The sequence below is a fragment of the Saccopteryx leptura genome, chromosome 5 (genome assembly GCF_036850995.1).
Source record: "Saccopteryx leptura isolate mSacLep1 chromosome 5, mSacLep1_pri_phased_curated, whole genome shotgun sequence".
In the NCBI taxonomy this organism is placed as follows: domain Eukaryota; kingdom Metazoa; phylum Chordata; class Mammalia; order Chiroptera; family Emballonuridae; genus Saccopteryx; species Saccopteryx leptura.
The window spans coordinates 210,896,087-210,914,614 of NC_089507.1; the positions used below are offsets into that span (position 1 = coordinate 210,896,087).

At 40.7% G+C, this 18,528-nt stretch overlaps 1 protein-coding gene across 4 annotated transcripts in view; it reads left to right on the top strand.

Moving 5' to 3' along the window:
• RBL1 (RB transcriptional corepressor like 1) overlaps window positions 1-18,528 on the top strand; it is a 57,454-nt gene that overhangs the window by 17,724 nt on the left and 21,202 nt on the right. For 2 of the 4 annotated variants that reach the window (XM_066383847.1, XM_066383849.1), the window contains exons 10-16: window positions 2,176-2,288; window positions 2,467-2,570; window positions 5,497-5,634; window positions 7,617-7,781; window positions 8,136-8,286; window positions 16,398-16,664; window positions 18,090-18,301. In XM_066383847.1, coding sequence (XP_066239944.1) covers window positions 2,176-2,288; window positions 2,467-2,570; window positions 5,497-5,634; window positions 7,617-7,781; window positions 8,136-8,286; window positions 16,398-16,664; window positions 18,090-18,301 — 1,150 coding nt within the window. The remainder of the gene's footprint in view (window positions 1-2,175; window positions 2,289-2,466; window positions 2,571-5,496; window positions 5,635-7,616; window positions 7,782-8,135; window positions 8,287-16,397; window positions 16,665-18,089; window positions 18,302-18,528) is intronic. The other 2 variants (XM_066383850.1, XM_066383851.1) reach the window with 1 other exon arrangement.

Consider the following 18,528-nt stretch of genomic DNA (forward strand, 5'->3'; position numbering starts at 1 on the left):
AGGTTAAAAGGCAAAGCTGCTGTAATAGAAGAAAATAATTGCAGTCCATATTATCAGGTAAGAGGGTTAGACAGAGTATATAAACAATTCCTACAATTCAATAACAACGCAAAATCAGGTGGTCTTTTTAAAAATGGGCAGTCCTACCAGGCTGTGGCACAGTGGATAGAGCATCGGCCTGCGATGCTGAGGTCCCAGGTTTGAAACCCCGAGGTCCCTGGCTTGAGCACAGGCTTACTAGCTCGAGCACAACAGGGTCGCCAGCTTGACCTTGGGATCATGGACATGGCCCCACGGTTACTTGCTCAGCTGGAGCCCCTGGTCAAGGCACATATGAGAAAGTAATCAATGAACAACTAAGGTGCTACAACTATGAGTTGATGCTTCTCATCTCTCTCCCTTCCTGTCTGTCTCTGTCTCTCTGTCTCTCTCACTCACTAAAAAAAAAAAATAGGCAAAGACTTAAATAGACATTTCTTTAAAGATGATATACAAGTGGCTACAAGTTTATGGAAAAATTCTCAACATTACTAATCAGGGAAATGCAAATTAAAGCCAAAATGGAATGTCCCCTTACACTCATTAGAATAGCCACTGTCAAGAGAAAAAAAAGAAAAAGAAAAACAAATGCTGCTAGTGGGGTTATGAAAGTGGTATAGCTGATAAGGGAAACAGTATTGAGATTTCTCAAATAATTAAAAGTGCATTTTTATGACCTAAAGATCCCACTTCTGGATATATAGCGAAAAGAATTGAAAATAAGATCTCAAAGACACTTGGGTATCCAAATTCATTGCAGCATTATTTGTAATAGCTAAGATATGGAAGCAACCTAAATGTCCTATCTATGGGTGAATGGATAAATAAAATATAATGTGCACATACAATAGAATATTCAGTATTAAAAATAAAGAAATCCTGTCATGCTACAACATGGATGAAACTTGAAGGTAGGTAATATCTTCAAAGTATTATACTAAATAAAATAAGCTAATCACAAAAAGACAAATACTGAGTGATTCTACTTATATGCATTATCTAAAGTAATCAGACTGATATATAGTAATATGGCAGTGCCAGAGGTTGAAAGGGAATTATTGGATGGGTAGGCAGTTTCAGTTCTGCAAGATGCAAAAGTTCTAGAGACCTATTTTATTACCGGGTACATAGTTAACAGTACTGTAAAATATACCTAAAAATTAAGAGGGTAAATTTGTCATGTGGTTTGTTTTTTTTTTAACACAAAGAACCTAGTTGGAAGAAAACAACTCAAGAGGCAGAGTTAGAAGTGGACATGAGAAAGTATTTTTGCCGTGTGTGCTACCTACCTCTCTGCACATGGTACTGGTCTGCTTGAACATGGGATTGGGCATATTGAACCTTGCACTAGGTATGTGCTTGGGCAAATCTCTAACAGTCTGGGATTTGTTTGTCATTTCTGAATTAAGACCTGTATTCAGTATTTGAATGATAGAAAGGTATCAATAATTTAAAGGTAACAGGGTGAATTGCTTCTTGCCTGGTGTCTTCCTTTTTGGTGCTCTATTTTTTCTTATTCTTTTGGCTTAGATAAGAACTACATGTAATTTATTTTTCCAACAGAACATGTGAATGTATACCTGTGGATGTGTACATGTGTACACACTGCTGCATCGTCTTTCTTCATTTTCTCTTAAATCAGGTTTTTTTTAAAATCAGGTTTTTTGAAGTATACTTTATATATAATAGTTCTTTGCTTTCCACTATTTAGTTGTATGAGATTTGACAAGTACATAGTTGTGCAATCGGTGCCACCACAATCAAAACATGGACTAGTTCCGTTATCCCCCCACATTTATGCTCCTTGGGAGTCAGCCCCTGTGCCATCCGCAGCCCCTGACAGCCCCTGACGTGTTTTCTGTCCCTGTAGGGTTTGCCTTTTCTAGAATGTCATACAAATATAACTATGTTAAAGAGGATACTGATTCTTGTAATGTTGAAATTCCTAAACAGTATGCCAAGTTATTTTATTTAGAGGCTGTAGACTTGTTTGAAATATGTTGTTTACATATCCAGGTTTACAACTAAGAATAGAGCTTTGGTCACCATAAACCAAAGTAATTCTTAAAAGAAGAAATGTTAGTTGGCTAGGATTCTTTTTTCCCCTGATAATTGGGGTCCTGTTGTATTTTATAGATCTTGTGTACGTAATCCTATGGATAATATTATAAAAATCGTGAAAGAAATAGGAGAGACTTTCTGTCAACACTATACTCAATCAACAGATGAACAACCAGGATCTCACATAGGTAAGAAGACAAAACCAAATGTAATACAGCATTACAAATAGACAGATTGTTATCCCAAAAAGTAGAAATTCAAGTTTCTTCCTTGCCTATTATTTGTCAGAATTATGTTTGCATTTTTGTTCTTTCATCCTTAACAGCTACATTTCATTAGCACATTTTCCCTTTCCTGCCCCCATAGACTTTGCTGTAAACAGACTAAGGCTTGCAGAAATTTTGTATTATAAAATATTAGAGACTGTAATGGTCCAGGAAACACGAAGACTTCATGGAATGGACATGTCAGTAAGTAAATATACTCTGTCAGCCTCTTGCAATATCCAAAAATCTTAAGCTTGGAAGCAGTGTTGAGAGGTTCTATGATGCATTGTGGGGGTCAGTGGTCAATGGCAGGCCTAGCCAAGATGGCCAGTTCGTTGGCCTTAGTTGTCTTTGGCGCATCTAGAGCTAGCCACCTCTAGGTAGGAGTGTGAAATACGTAAAATTCCCCTTTGGACACCATCAGTATCCTTTCCATTCAGGTCCTGTTTTTTGTCCTTCATAGACAGCTAATAATGAACCCCCTCTCCCCAACTGTGATGCCCGCTGATGATCGAGGTATTTGCCCATAACTCCCAGGGATTTTAAAGGAATAATTTTTTTGTTCTGGGTTTTCTTTGAACATTTGATTAAATTTGACCACTCTCTTCAATAGCTATGTAAAGGAATTTTTTTACAAAGTCAAACCGGTTACTATCAGTTTCATCCTTCTCCCTCTTGTTAACTCTCAGAATCTTCTGACCTTCGATTCCAATAGGAACAGGTTAATGTATCGGGGAGCAGAATAATCATTGCGATAAAGTTTCTCTTTGTTTTACCTTGGAAATTTCTCATCTTTTTTCTGTGTTGGTTCCGTTTTCCTAGATTCCATATCTTTCATGATTTATGCTAATAATTGATAGAGCATATGCTCCTATAGCTTGATGAGAAAGAAGTAAATTTTTAACTTTTTATTTTGAAATAATTACAGATTCATAGAAGGTTGCAAAAGTAATGGTGACCTTTTACATAGTACAGTATCAAACCAGAAAATTGACATTGGAACTTGTATGTCTCTCTCTCTTTACCATTATATCACATGTGTAGAATATAACCACCACCGAATCAAGATGCAGAAATGTCTGTCACTAAAAAACTGTCCCTAATGTCACCGCTTTATGGTCCTACTTACTCCCTTCAGCCACTAATTTATTTTTTACTTCTGTACTTTTATAACACACTGTGGTTCAGTTCTTTTAAATTTGTTGAGGTTTATTTTATGACATAGGACATGTTTTATTTTAGCAAATTCTGGGTACTTGAAAATTGTGTATTTTGTTGTTGGGGGGATTATTTTGAAATGTCCATTCTATCCTGTCAATTAATGGTGTTGAGTTCTTTATATCCTTGCGATTTTCTATGTAGTTCTGCCAATTGTTGAGAGAATGGAATTGAAGTCTCCAAATATAAATGTGGATTTATCTATTTCTCCTTTCAGTTCTCTTAAAATTTTTTAATTCAGGTGTTTTGAAGCTTTGCTATTTGATGCATACAAATCAAGGGTTGTTATGTCTTCTTGGTAAATTGATCCTCTTATTGTGATAAAATGTCCCTCTAAACCTGGTAATTTTCTTTGTTCTGTAGTCCATCTGATGTTTATATATAGCCACTCCTAGCCTGACCTGTGGTAGCGCAGTGGATAAAGTGTTGACCTGGAAATGCTGAGGTCGCCGGTTCGAAACCCTGGGCTTGCCTGGTCAAGGCACATATGGAAGTTGATGCTTCCAGCTCCTCCCCCCTTCTCTCTCTCTGTCTCTCTCTCCCTCTCTGTCTCTCTCTCTCCCTCTCTAAAAATGAGTAAATTAAAAATAAATAAATAAAAATTTATAGCCACTCCTGCTCTCTTGATGAATGTTTCCATGGTATACCTTTTTCCATCCTTTTGTTTTCAAGCTACTTCTATTACTATCTTTGAAGTGAATTTTTTGTAGGTAGCATAGAATTTAATCATGTTTTTATTTACTCTGTCAGGCCTGACTAGGCAGTGGCACAGTGGATAGAGCATCGGACTGGGATACAGAAGGACCCAGGTTCGAGACCCCAAGGTCGCCAGCTTGAGCGCAGGCTCATCTGGTTTGAGCAAAAGCCCACCAGCTTGAACCCAAGGCCGCTGGCTTGAGCAAGGGGTTACTCGGTCTGCTGAAGGCCCGCGGTCAAGGCACATATGAGAAAGCAATCAATGAACAACTAAGGTGTTGCAGCGCGCAATGAAAAACTAATGATTGATGCTTCTCATCTCTCGCCGTTCCTGTCTCTCTGTCCCTGTCTATCCCTCTCTCTGACTGACTGTCTCTGTAAAAAATAAAGAAAAAAAATAAAATCTTAAAAAATTTATTTACTCTGTCAGTCTCTTCTAATCAGTAAATTTACACCACTTAACATTTAATTATTGATATGTTAGGTCTGACCAGGCGGTGGCGCAGTGGATAGAGCGTCAGACTGGGATGCCGAGGACCCAGGTTTAAGACCCCAAGGTCGCCAGCTTGAGCGTGAGCTCATATGGTTTGAGCGAGGCTCACCAGCTTGGACCCAAGGTTGCTGGTTCGAGCAAGGGGTTACTCGGTCTGCTATAGCCCCACGGTCAAGGCACAATAGGGGAAAGCAATCAATGAACAATGAAGTTGCCACAATGAAAAACTAATGATTGATGCTTCTCATCTCCTTTCCAGTCTGTCCCTATCTATCCCTCTCTCTGACTCTCTGTCTCTGTAAAAACAAAACAAAACAAAACGCTGTTAGGACATACATATACCATTTTAGTTTTTATTTTCTATTCTCTGTTTTCATTTCCCTATCTTTCCTACATTCCTGTGGATGACTTGAACATTTTTTAGACTATTGCTTTGTATCAATATTTTTTAGTGGTTCCGCAAGATACTGCATTATACATATATAACTTCATAGTCCAGTTAAGTTCCTTTTTTAAAACTGCATGTTTTTTAGACTCATACTCAAGTCCTCTTCCATCACCATTTATCTCCACGTTACTTCTACTGTGGCCCCACTTCCCTCTTGCAATCACCGTACTACTGTCTGTGTCTGTGAGGGCTGTTTTTGCTCTAGAGTCTTCTTTATAGAATGACAAAGGCTGAAATGCTGGAAATGTTAAAGTCTGCTCTTTCTCTTCTCCGAGGTTCTTTTAGAGCAAGACATATTTCATCGTTCCTTGATGGCCTGTTGTTTGGAAATTGTGCTCTTTGCCTATAGTTCACCTCGTACTTTTCCCTGGATTATTGAAGTTCTGAATTTGCGGCCATTTTATTTTTATAAGGTGAGATGAAACAGTTCTGTTGTGTACCTCACGTAAGAATTCTGTTTATCTTAGTGCTGAAGTAACAAGCTTTAATGAAATTTGGAGAATATTTCTGGAGATATTCTAAAAATAGATATTTCTTTTGAGTGGAATCGATGGCAAAAGGGAGAGGATGAAAGGTGTATGTAAATTAAGTTATCTTAAGCTTTGGTTCTTTTTCTATCACTGACTGGCAAATATAACCAGGAAAGAAGTTGTTAACTCTGAATTTTTTGTATTTATAAGTGAAAATCTTAACCCCGGACTTCCTGTCAAGATAGCAGTGTAGTTAAATGCGGTACTCACATCTTCCCACAACCACATGAAATTGCAACTGAAGTGTAGAACAACCATCATCCAGAACCATGGAAATAGCTGAAAAGAAGTCCTCTACCCGAGGATATAAAAAATAAGATGCATCAAGATTGGTAGGAAGAAGGGCAGAGATGCAGAATAGGCTGGTCCCCCACCCATGTGTGGCGTGTGGCGTTTATATATACTTGGGAGGCATATCTGACTGCAGAGTTCCCCCTGAAGAGCAAGGGGTCCCAGCCGTACACCAGGTGCCCTAGCCCAGGGTCCTAGTGCTGGGAAGAGAAGTTCCTATAACTTTTGTTGTGAAAACTAGTGGGACTCTGACTAAGTGAGACAGATGGCTGCTGGAGTCCTGGTCATTCCTCTTAAAGGGCCCACATATGGACGTACTTTGACTCACCCTCTGAAATCCAGCATTGGGGTGTTAGCATGAAAGACCCCATAGACATATGAGGAGGAACTGAATGGTCTGGCCTTAGGATGAGAGCTGGAAGGGCAGCCTTCTTCCAGACAGAAGTGCTGGCAGAAGCTATTACTTCTTTGTTGCGCCTCCTCCCACAGAGCTGGCAGACGGGTTCCGTATCTGAGTCCTCACTAACCTGGTTCATTCACCCCGCCCCGTCGATTCCCTGAGACCCCACGCCACACAACTTTAGGGTTCACCCAAGCTGTTTCCATCGGCTTTTCCATACAAATGGCCTCTCTCTCTTTCTTCTCTCTCTTCCTTCCTCTTTCTAAAATAAAAAAAAATCTTATTATAAATAATCATTTTAATGCTTTTGTGTATATAGGCTTTGTTCTTGATATTTACTTTTATTAAAATGGAATTATATATAAACAAAGTTCCTTTTAACTATATTATCTATTCTGGTTTTTTTGAGCTCTTAGGAAGAATAATGTTAATTCAAAATAGCCATAAATTCAAATTCAAAATAGCAGTAAATGCAAAATCACAATGGACTGGGACCCAGTGCCCAATTTCTACCACTGTTAGGCTGTTAACCGGTTTTCACCTGTCATTGTCTTAGTTTCCCATGTATAAAAAGACATTAAAAACAGAAATGTGGCCCTGGCCGGTTGGCTCAGCGGTAGAGCGTCGGCCTAGCGTGCGGAGGACCCGGGTTCGATTCCCGGCCAGGGCACACAGGAGAAGCGCCCATTTGCTTCTCCACCCCTCCGCCGCGCGCTTTCCTCTCTGTCTCTCTCTTCCCCTCCCACAGCCAAGGCTCCATTGGAGCAAAGATGGCCCGGGCGCTGGGCATGGCTCTGTGGCCTCTGCCTCAGGCGCTAGAGTGGCTCTGGTCGCAACATGGTGACCCCCAGGATGGGCAGAGCATCGCCCCCTGGTGGGCAGAGCGTCGCCCCTGGTGGGCGTGCCAGGTGGATCCCGGTCGGGCGCATGCGGAAGTCTGTCTGACTGTCTCTCCCTGTTTCCAGCTTCAGAAAAATGAAAAAATAAAAAAAAAAAACAAAAAAAAAAAACCAGAAATGTATATGAAAGTATTTTGAAGCTCTTAAAAAACTCCTTCAAAGATCTCCTTGGTTCTTGGTCATTAATAAACCAGAGTAAGTCATATATGCAAGCCCACCCAGTCTAGAACTGATTGCTTGAGACTACATTATCTTTTCAATTTTCTTGTCTCCAGGTTATTGAGGTGGTGATCCGCTCAGAGGAGGGACTTTCCAGGGACATGGTTAAACACCTGAACAGCATCGAAGAACAGATTTTGGAGAGTTTAGCATGGAACCATGATTCTGCACTGTGGGAGGCTCTCCAGGCTTCTGCAGACAAAGTTCCTACTTGTGAAGAAGTGAGTCAGGGCAAGGCCAGTAATCCTGTCATTTTATAAATTAACAGCTTTATTGAGGTATAATTCTCATTCCTTGCATTCACCAATTTAAACTGTACAAGTCAGTAGCTTTTAGTATAATCATAGATATGTACAGTCATTATGACAGTCAGTTTTGGAACATATTTGTCACCTCAACAAGAAACCATGCCCTTTAGCTATCACTTCCCTGTCCCGTCCCCCCCCCCCCTTCTCTCTAGCCCTAAACCACCAGTAATTTACTTTCTGTCTCTATTCATTTGCCTATTCTGGGCATTTCTTTTTTGTTGGTGTTACAAGTTTTCATCAGTAGGCTTATCTGTATGTATAGCAAAGGGCTTTTGTTTTCAACAGGTTATATTTCCAAGTAACTTTGAAACAGGAAGTGGAGGAAATGTACAGGGACATCTTCCCATGATGCCAATGTCTCCTCTGATGCATCCAAGGGTCAAAGAAGTTCGGACAGACAGTGGAAGTCTTCGAAGGGGTAAGTTCAACATTGGCAAAACAATGAAAAATAACAAAGATCATTTTTTCAGAGATAATTTCAACTGTTAATATATTATTTCTTCATCAGGATTTGAAAGGGGGCTTAATGCTTAAATCAGCCTTGTAGTGTGGCTCATTCCATACTTTTTTATGTTAAAGTAAAGATTTCCTATCTGGCCTGACCAGGCAGTGGCATAGTGGATAGAGTGTCAGACTGGGATGCGGAGGACCCAGGTTTGAGACTCCGAGGTCGCCAGCTTGAGCGCGGGCTCATCTGGTTTGAACAAAGCTCACCAGCTTGGACCCAAGGTCACTGGCTCAGGCAGGGGGTTACTCAGTCTGCTGAAGGCCCACGGTCAAGGCACATATGAGAAAGCAATCAATGAACAACTAAGGAGTCACACAAAAAACTAAATGATTGACACTTCTCATCTCTCTCTCTGACTCTCTGTAAAGGGAAAAAGAAAAAAAAAAAAAGATTTTCTGATTTTTAATATAATCTTTTTATAATTATGATGTCAATTATTCTGAAAATAGTATTTTGGCCTTTTAATAAACACAACTTTCCCTAAATGCTAGTGGAAAACTATTTAAATAAGCTAAATACTTACTTTTCAAATACAACAAAAGTTATAGTCTCTCTCTGTTTATGCATGTGTCTATAGAAAGATAAATATTTAAAACACAGCAGGGAACTCTTTGGAATGCTGAGGTTCATCTAAGAAATTACTTATATAGTTTTAAAATACCATATTTCCCCATGTATAAGACACTCCCATGTAAAAGACACACCTTAATTTTGGGGCCCAAAATTTGAAAAATAAATGTATTACATAAAGTCTTTTTTTTTATATACAGAGACAGAGAGTCAGAGAGAGAGATAGGGACAGACAGACAGGAATGGAGAGATAAGAAGCATCAGTCATTAGTTTTTCGTTGCTCATTGTGACACCTTAGTTGTTCATTGATTGCTTTCTCATATGTGCCTTGACCAGGGGGCTACAGCAGACCGAGTAACCCCTTGCTCAAGCCAGCGACCTTGGGTCCAAACTGGTGAGCTTTGCTCAAACCAGATGAGCCCGTGCTCAAGCTGGCAACCTCAGTGTCTCGAACCTGGGTCCTCAGCATCCCAGTCCAACACTATCCACTGTGTCACCGCCTGGTCAGGCTACATAAAGTTATTGAACTTAAGTTTTATTCATCATAAAATGCATACAACTCCTTATCACTATCAAAACTCCCATCCATTAGCTTGTCCTCATCTGTATCTGATGACAAATCACTGTCTTCATATATTGCTTCGTCTTCAGTTCCATCTATAGCATTTGAAATGCCACACTTCTACAACCACTGTGTAAGACACACCCAGTTTTTAGACCCCCATTTTTTGGGGGAAATGTGCATCTTATACATGGGGAAATATGGTAATTCCTTTACACCTTAAAATAGGAAGATTTTAGTGCATTTTTCCTTATTTTCTCTTGCAATATAGAAAATTAATGTGTGTATTTTCTGTATGATGTAACTTGATTTTTTTAAAAATCAATTAAAATCTTTTGATCACAGAAAAGCACCAAACAAACCTCAGATGAACAAGTATTCAGCTTACATTGTAAAGTAGCTCTAGATCCATTTTTTTAAGTAAGAGGCAGGAAGATAGTGAGACAGACTCCCACGTATAGCCTAACTGGATTCACCGAGCTACCCCTGTCTAGGGCCAGTGCTCAAATAAACCAGCTATGCCCAGCGCCAGGGGCCAATGCTCGAACCAGTCCAGCCATTGGCTGCAAGAGGAGAAAAGGAAGAGAAGGGGGAAAGGGAAGGGGAGAGAAGCAGTTGGATGCTTCTTGTGTGTGTCCTAATCAGGGATCGAACGCAGGTCATCCGCAAGCTGGGCTGGTGCTCTTATCCACTGAGCCAACTGGCCAGGACCTAGATCCACTTTTGAGCTGTAGTTTTTTACGTGAGTGCATGCATGCACACACCCTCTTTGCTTTACAGGTAGTGCAAGATTATAAAAATGTGTAAGATGTACATATAAAACAATCTTCATGAACAGTGGGAATAATAAGGGTTGTTTTGTTTTTGTTTTTTTAAGATTTTATTCATTTTTAGAGAGGATAGGGAGAGAGAGAGAGAGAAGGGAGAAGGAGCAGGAAGCATCAACTCCCATATGTGCCTTGACCAGGGAAACCCAGGGTTTCAAACCAGCGACCTCAGTGTCCAGGTCGACACTTGATCCACTGCGCCACCACAGGTCAGGCGATTAGGGTTGTTTCATAACCTTTAAAAATCTTGACAAAACTTTAAAAATTCTCTAACAGTTGTTTGCTTAGAGAAATAAATAGTAAAAACATTTACTTAGTACAGTATAATTTAAAAGTTAGAAACATTGAGAATAAAAGTATTTTATTTGCTTTTTTAAAAAGCTTACAGAAAATAGTTTAAACAGTGCTTATTGCGTTCTCATATAACTTACAGTACTAAGTGGAGCATCTGTTCTGTGCCTTGGTGAACTGCCATGTTCCTTTCTAAGCTTGGATCAGCTTTAAACATTTTTTTCTTCTTGACAGTTTTTATAAGAATTTATTTTAAGCTAAAACTGAAGACAATGTGAGGAAGCAAGATCTCAAATACCCCCAGTTTTCAACATACTATTCTTTGTGCTTTCAACGCTGTGAAATTCTCTGAGAGCTTTTCTAATGTATTTTTTGCTGTCATCACTTTCTGTTGCACATCATCCTTTTTTCGTCTGTATAAAGTACTTTTAGATACATGTCTAATCTCTTTAACAGCGGCAGTGACAACTTTCCTAGAGTTAGTTTTTCTTTAACTTCATTGACATACTGTTTTGTTTTTGTTTTTTTGGTTTTTTTATATTTTTCTGAAGCTGGAAACAGGGAGAGACAGTCAGACTCCCGCATGCGCCTGACCGGGATCCACCCGACACGCCCACCAGGGGCGCCGCTCTGCCCACCAGGGGGCGATGCTCTGCCCCTCCGGGGCGTCGCTCTGCCGCGACCAGAGCCACTCTAGCGCCTGGGGCAGAGGCCAAGGAGCCATCCCCAGCGCCCGGGCCATCTTTGCTCCAATGGAGCCTTGGCTGTGGGAGGGGAAGAGAGACACAGAGAGGAAGGAGGGGGGGTGGAGAAGCAAATGGGCACTTCTATGTGCCCTGGCCAGGAATCAAACCTGGGTCCCCTGCACACCAGGCCAACACTCTACCGCTGAGCCAACCGGCCAGGGCTGACATACTGTTTTAATTTCACTTTCAGCATTATTACTTTATCTCTCTGTTGCACTTTCAATTTTTTTTTTTTTTGACAATTCTTTCATTCATTTGTTTTGTAAAAGTTGTATGAGTTTACCACTGGGAGACAAGGAGGCAACATAACTATATGCTTCATTGTCTGAATGAATTGAATAACAGATGTGCCCTGACCCATCACTGACAGACTTTGAAAGAAGTGACTGGGCACTGATTGTGATGCACAGCTGTTATTTATGTAATGATTTATGGACTGCAATTTGTATTTTATGCAATTACATTTAATATACCAAGATAACTGAAATTTGAACTGTTTTGCTAGGGCTGTTGTTGATTAATTTATTAATTAATTTTGTTTGTTTTCTTTTGTTTTTTGTATTTTTCTGAAATGAGAAGCTGAGAGGCAGAGAGACAGACTCCCGCATGCACTGGACTGGGATCCACCCGGCATGCCCACCAGGAGGCAGTGCTCTGCCCATCTGGCCCATTGTCTGCCGCAATCAGAGCCATTCTAGCGCCTCAGGTGGAGGCCATGGAGCCATCCTCAGTGCCCAGGCCAACTTTGCTCCAGTAGAGCTTTAGCTGCAGATAGGGAAGAGAGAGACAGAGAGAAAGGAGAGGGGAAAGGGTGGAAAAGCAGATGGGTGCTTCTCCTGTGTGCCCTGGCCAGGAATCAAACCCATGACTTCCACAAGCAGGGCTGACGCTCTACCACTGACCCAACCGACCTGGGCTAATTTATTTTTTAGTGAGGGAGACAGAGGGACAGAAACCAGAGAGAGGGACAGAAAGACAGGAAGAAAGATAGAAGCATCACTTCTTCATTGTGGCACCTTAGTTATTCATTGGTTACTTTCTCGTATGTACCTTGACTGGAGGGCTCCAGCAGAGCGAGTGTCCCCTTGCTCAAGCCATCAAGCCCGCTATCTTTGAGCTCAAACCTGTGGTCATGGGGTCATGTCTGTGATCCCATGCTCAAGCCAGCAACCTTGGGGTTTCAAACCTGGGTCCTCTGCATCCCAGGTCAACGCTCTATCCACTGCGCCACCACTTGGTCAGGTGCTGTTGTTAATTTTAACTATGATAACTGAAATCTCTGCATATTAGGACTGTATATAACATGAATTTCCATGTGTGTACCATTGATGTAATTTATATGTATATTATATATACTCTGTGTTTGTGTGTCCACCTAGCTAGAGATGTGAGAATTTTAGATTATGAAAAATTATCACCAAAATTTGATTCTTTCCAGGCAGTAGAATTTAGCATTAGTATTACTTCATTATAGTTTTTAGTATTGTTTGATTTTTTGCAGTGAATTTTTTTATTGAGATATAATTCACATACCTTACAATTAACTCTTTTAAAGTATACAATTCACTGATTTTTAAAATACTAACCAGACTAGACAACTATCACCACTATCTTAATTCCATAATATTTTCATCACCCCATAAAGAAACCCCATACCTAACATTAATCACTCCAGTTCTTTCTCTCTCAAGCCCCTAGAACTACTAATCAAATTTTTGTCTCTATGGATTTGCCTATTCTGGACATCTCATATAAAAAGAGTTATTGTTTTAAGTTACATCTGTGTTGTAACATGTACTACCACTTTATTTTTGTGGCTGGATAATTTTTTTTTTTATTATTATTTTTCAGAGAGAGAGAGGGATAGACAGGGACAAACAGACAGGAATGGTGAGAGATGAGAAGCATCAATCATTAGTTTTTTGTTGTGCACTGCAACACCTTAGTTATTCATTGATTGCTTTCTCATATGTGCCTTGACCGCGGGCTTTCAGCAGACCAAGTAACCCCTTGCTCAAGCCAGCGGCCTTGGGTTCAAGCTGGTGGGCTTTTGCTCAAACAAGATGAGCCCGCGCTCAATCTGGTGACCTCGGGGTCTCAAACCTGGGTCCTCTGCATCCCAGTCCAATGCTCTATCCACTGCGCCACCGCCTGGTCAGCTGGATATTTTATTGTATGTATAGTGTTGTTTATTAATTATGTGATGGACATTTCAATTATTTCCACTTGTTGGCTGTTATGAATAATGCTGCTGTGAACATTCAGAGTATGCTATTTTTATAACTAGAGGGAAAAGTTATTTTCTTATAAGGGTTTATGCAAGAGAATTAAATAATAGGAAACAATAATTTGAGTCTCAACTCAGGGAGATAAAGCTTCTACTTTGCTCTTAACATTTTTTACTCCTTTAATATAGGCAGAGGTTGAAGAAACCAGGAAGATGACCAGTCCTTTTCACATTTTGTTGTAAGGACTTATTTCAGGCCTATCTTTCCCATTAGACTTAATATGAAATACAGTGGACAGATACTCAAAATTTTATTTTCTTTTTTTGACAGAGAGTCAGAGAAAGGGATAAGTAGGGACGGACAGACAGGAAAGGAGAGAGATAAGATGCATCACTTCTTTGTTGCGACACTTTAAGTGTTTCTTGATTTCTTTTTCATATGTGCCTTGACTGGGGGCTCCAGCGGAGTGAGTGACTCCTTGCTCAAGTCAGTGACCTTGGGCTTAAGCCAGCAACCTTGGGCTTCAAGCCAGTGACCAAGGGGTCATGTCTATGATCCCACGCTCAAGCCGGCTACCCTGCGCTCAAACTGATGAGCCTGTTTGAGCTCAAACCAGATGAGCCCATGCTCAAGCTGGCAACCTCGGGGTTTCAAACCTGGATCCTTTGTGTCCTACTCTGACACTCTATCCACTGTGCCACCGCCTGGCCAGGCTCAAAATTTCTTATTAAATTTTTGTTCAGTGGCCACTGTAGCTTTTCCAGTACTGTGCTAGTGAAAGATGATTTCAAAAGGTTACAGCTAATTTCATAGCTATAATGTAAGTCTTTTCTTGAAATGTTAGCTTCAAACATTCCTAGTCAGATTTAAGGGCTGGCTTGGATTTCTTAGCAAAAGATATCCTTGTAGAGTTCTGTTAAGGGGTAACAGAATTACTATAGAAGTTTCTCCTTGTTAACTGAGGGCACGGGTCAGAGCTGCTTTCATAACCCCCAGAATTATGGCGAGGTATTTATTAAACCATGACTATTTCCCCACTCACCTCAGTAGTACAGAGACCTGTCATATCATTGCCAGAGGTCATTTTTATACCTTTTAAGTGTATTTTAAAAGTAGATTACATGGTTCTTTGATTATCTAGTAAAAGTAAAAATAAATAAAAACATATTCTATACCTGTAAAGAAGTAGTAGATTAGGGGAAATGAAGAAGAAATGTGGAAAAAGATGTAGGGTTGTGCAGGAGGGAAGGGGGTGTGGGGGGAAGGTAGTGAAGAATAGAAGGGGATCGGTGGTGATGGAGGGAGACGACTTGGATGGTGAACACACAATACAATTTACAGTGTACAGGCCCTGGCCGGTTGGCTCAGTGGTAGAGCATCGGCCTGGCGTGCGGAGGTCCCGGGTTCGATTCCCGGCCAGGGCACACAGGAGAAGCGCCCATCTGCTTCTCCACCCTTTCCTCTCTCCTTCCTCTCTGTGTCTCTCTTCCCCTCCCACAGCGAGGCTCCATTGGAGCAAAGATGGCCCGGGCGCTGGGGATGGCTCCTTGGCCTCTGCCCCAGGCGCTGGAGTGGCTCTGGTCGCGAAGGAGCGACGCCCCGGAGGGGCAGAGCATCGCCCCCTGGTGGGCAGAGCATTGCCCCTTGGTGGGCATGCCGGGTGGATCCCGGTCGGGCGCATGCGGGAGTCTGTCTGACTGTCTCTCCCCGTTTCCAGCTTCAGAAAAAAAAAAAAAAAATTTACAGTGTACAGATAACATATTATAGAACTGTACTCCTGGAACCTATTTTTATTAACTAATGCCACCCCAATAAATTCAATTTTAAATATATGTAGGTTTCTAAGAGGCTGGAACGACTTTTGCACCTACTAGAGAAGGAAAGGAGAGCAGCTCCTACAAGATAACACTGGAAGAGAGACATAACTTATATCCTAACTTTCTTTTTAATCAACATACTGCTGCCAACCCTCAGATTAGGGCAAAGTTAAGCAGAATCTTACTCCTTTACACATTATCATCTTATAAAATAAGATTCTGTATATACTAAATCAGTGGTCCCCAACCTTTTTTGGGCCACGGACCGGTTTAATATCAAAATATTTTCACTGACCGGCCTTTAGAGTGGGACAGATATATGTATCACGTGACCGAGACAAGCGTCAAGAGTGAGTCTTAGACGGATGTAACAGAGGGAATCTGGTCATTTTTTAAAAATAAAATGTCGTTAAGACTTAAATACAAATAAAACGGTATTTATTTTTTCTCTGCAGACCAGTACCAAATGGCCCACGGACCGGGACCGGTCTGCGGCCCAGGGGTTGGGGACCACTGTACTAAATCACAAAGCCACAGCACTGCCGTAAACTGCTAGAAGTGGGGTATGGGAGGTGAAGGCAAAACTGTGAACCAAATAACTGATTTTCCTCCTTCTTAAGTATTACTTACTAGATAAGACTGGGAGACAGAAGCTAATTGGACTACTACTTAAATTCAATGGCGGTCTCATTCTACTGCTCAGCTTCCACCTTACCCTTAACATTTTGCTCCATTAATATAGGCAGAAGTTCAAGAAACCAGGAAGGTGAGCTATCATTTTCACGTTTTATTGCGAGGACTTATTTCAGGCCTCTCTCTCACCTTAGACTTGATGTGAGGACAGAGGCCATATTATTCACTGCTGGATTCCTAGTGCCTAGGATGGTAACTCAGTATCTTGTTGAATGAATACATGAACCTCATTCAGTATTGTGGAATATATATCAAACTGTTTTATATTTATTTTTCTCTTTATTAGATATGCAGCCATTGTCTCCAATTTCTGTCCATGAACGCTACAGTTCTCCTGCCGCAGGGAGTGCTAAGAGAAGACTTTTTGGGGAGGACCCCCCAAAGGAATTGCTTATGGACAGGATCATAACAGAAGGGAAAAAATTGAAAATTGCTCCTTCTTCAAGCATTACTGCCGAAAATATATCAATTTCACCCGGACAGAGTCTGTTAACAATGGCTACAGCCATAGTAGCGGGGGCAACAGGACATAAAGTTACAATCCCATTTCATGGTAACATTTTAATATATTTATTTTACATTTTTTCAGAGTTGGATAAAAATGTCTTAAGAAATGTCTTACTGGGTTGAATCACATTGCCTTACTAACCCACTAATTTTTCTTGAACCTAAGAACTATTTTTTTTTTTTAATTTTTTAGAGCAGTTTTAGGTTTGTTGCAAAATTGAGTGGAAGGCAGAGATTTCCCATATACCCTCTGCCCTCCCACAAGCACACACACACAGGCTTCCTCACCATCAGCACTGCTGCAACAGAACGGTACATCTGTTACAACTGATCATTTACACTGACACATTATCACCCCAGGTCCAAAATTTATATTGGAATTCACTCTTGACGTTGAATAGTCTGGATTTTGACATATGTCTGATAACAATATCCACCATTATAGCTCCACCTTTTGTTTTGAACCTATACCTTTTTTTTTTTTTTAATTTTCACATTTTATAAGTTTACTACCATTCTTTTTAGGACTTTTTTTTTTCTTTTACCGAGAGAGACGGGAAGATAGAAAGATGAGAAGCATCAACTCATAATTGCAGCAACTTAGTTGTTCATTGATTGCTTTTTTATATATGCCTTGACCGGGGGCTCCAACAGAGTGACCCCCTTGCTCAAGCCAGCAACCTTGGGCGTCAAGCCAGTGACCATGGGTCATGTCTAGAATGCCATGCTCAAACTGGTGACCTCGGGGTTTCAAACCTGGGCCCTCAGCATCCCAGGCTGACTCTCTATCCACTGCGCCTGGTCAGGCAGGATTATATTTTTATCTGAGCTCTACAAATGAGTATATTGAGTAAGAATTTTTTTTATTGTAAGGTCTCAAAAGCTCAGAAAAAAACAGCAGAAATAGAATATAATGTTATAACCTAGAATTATTATTTTTGTGGCTTTGTTCTCCTAACATATTCTAATGTTTATACACATAGATGGATAGATATAATTTTTTATTATTTTTTAATTCATTTTTAGAAAGGAGAGAGAACAAGAGAGGTAGAAAGAAAGAGAGAAGGTAGGAGGAGCAGGCAGCATCAACTCCCATATGTGCCTTGAACAGGCAAGCCCAGGGTTTTGAACTGGCAACCTCAGCGTTCCAGGTCAACACTTTATCCACTGCGCCACCACAGATCAGGCAGATGTAATTTTTTAAAAGATTTTTAAAAGTTTATCTTACAAGATTTTACTGAGAGAGGAGGGGGAAGATGAGAAGTAGTTGCTTCACTCTAGCTGTTCATTGGTTGCTTGTCATATGTGCCTTGACCAGGCAAGCCCAGGGTTTTGAACTGGCTACCTCAGTGTTCCAGGTCAGTGCTTTATCCACTACGTCACCCCAGGTAAGGCAGATAGATATAATTGACAGCTTTTCTGGAACACATGAAGATTCTTGCTAAAACAGAACTCTTCCTTGTACATTCAGGTATTGCAAATGATGCTGGGGAGATCACACTGATACCAATTTCCATGAACGCAACTCAGGAGACCACAGTCGAGAGTCCTGTACCACTTACTGCTCAGTCCTTAACTGGCATTTCTCCAAAACAAACCTATCTGACTAAAGCTCAAGAGGCACACCCAACTGGAATAAGCAGACCAAAGAGAACTGGATCCTTAGCACTGTTTTATAGAAAGGTTCGTGTTTTTATAGCATCTAAAAAGATCTCATTTAATCGATGCAAGAAAGATTAAGACAGTAACTTTAGCTTTCTTTTTTATGTGTGGTAAAATATAACATAAAATTTACAATTTTTTTTTTTTCTTAAGTTAGAAGCAGGGAGGCAGTCAGTCAGACTCTGCCTGCGGCCCAACTGGGATCCACCCGGCATGCCCACCAGGAGGTGATGCTCTGCCCATCTAGG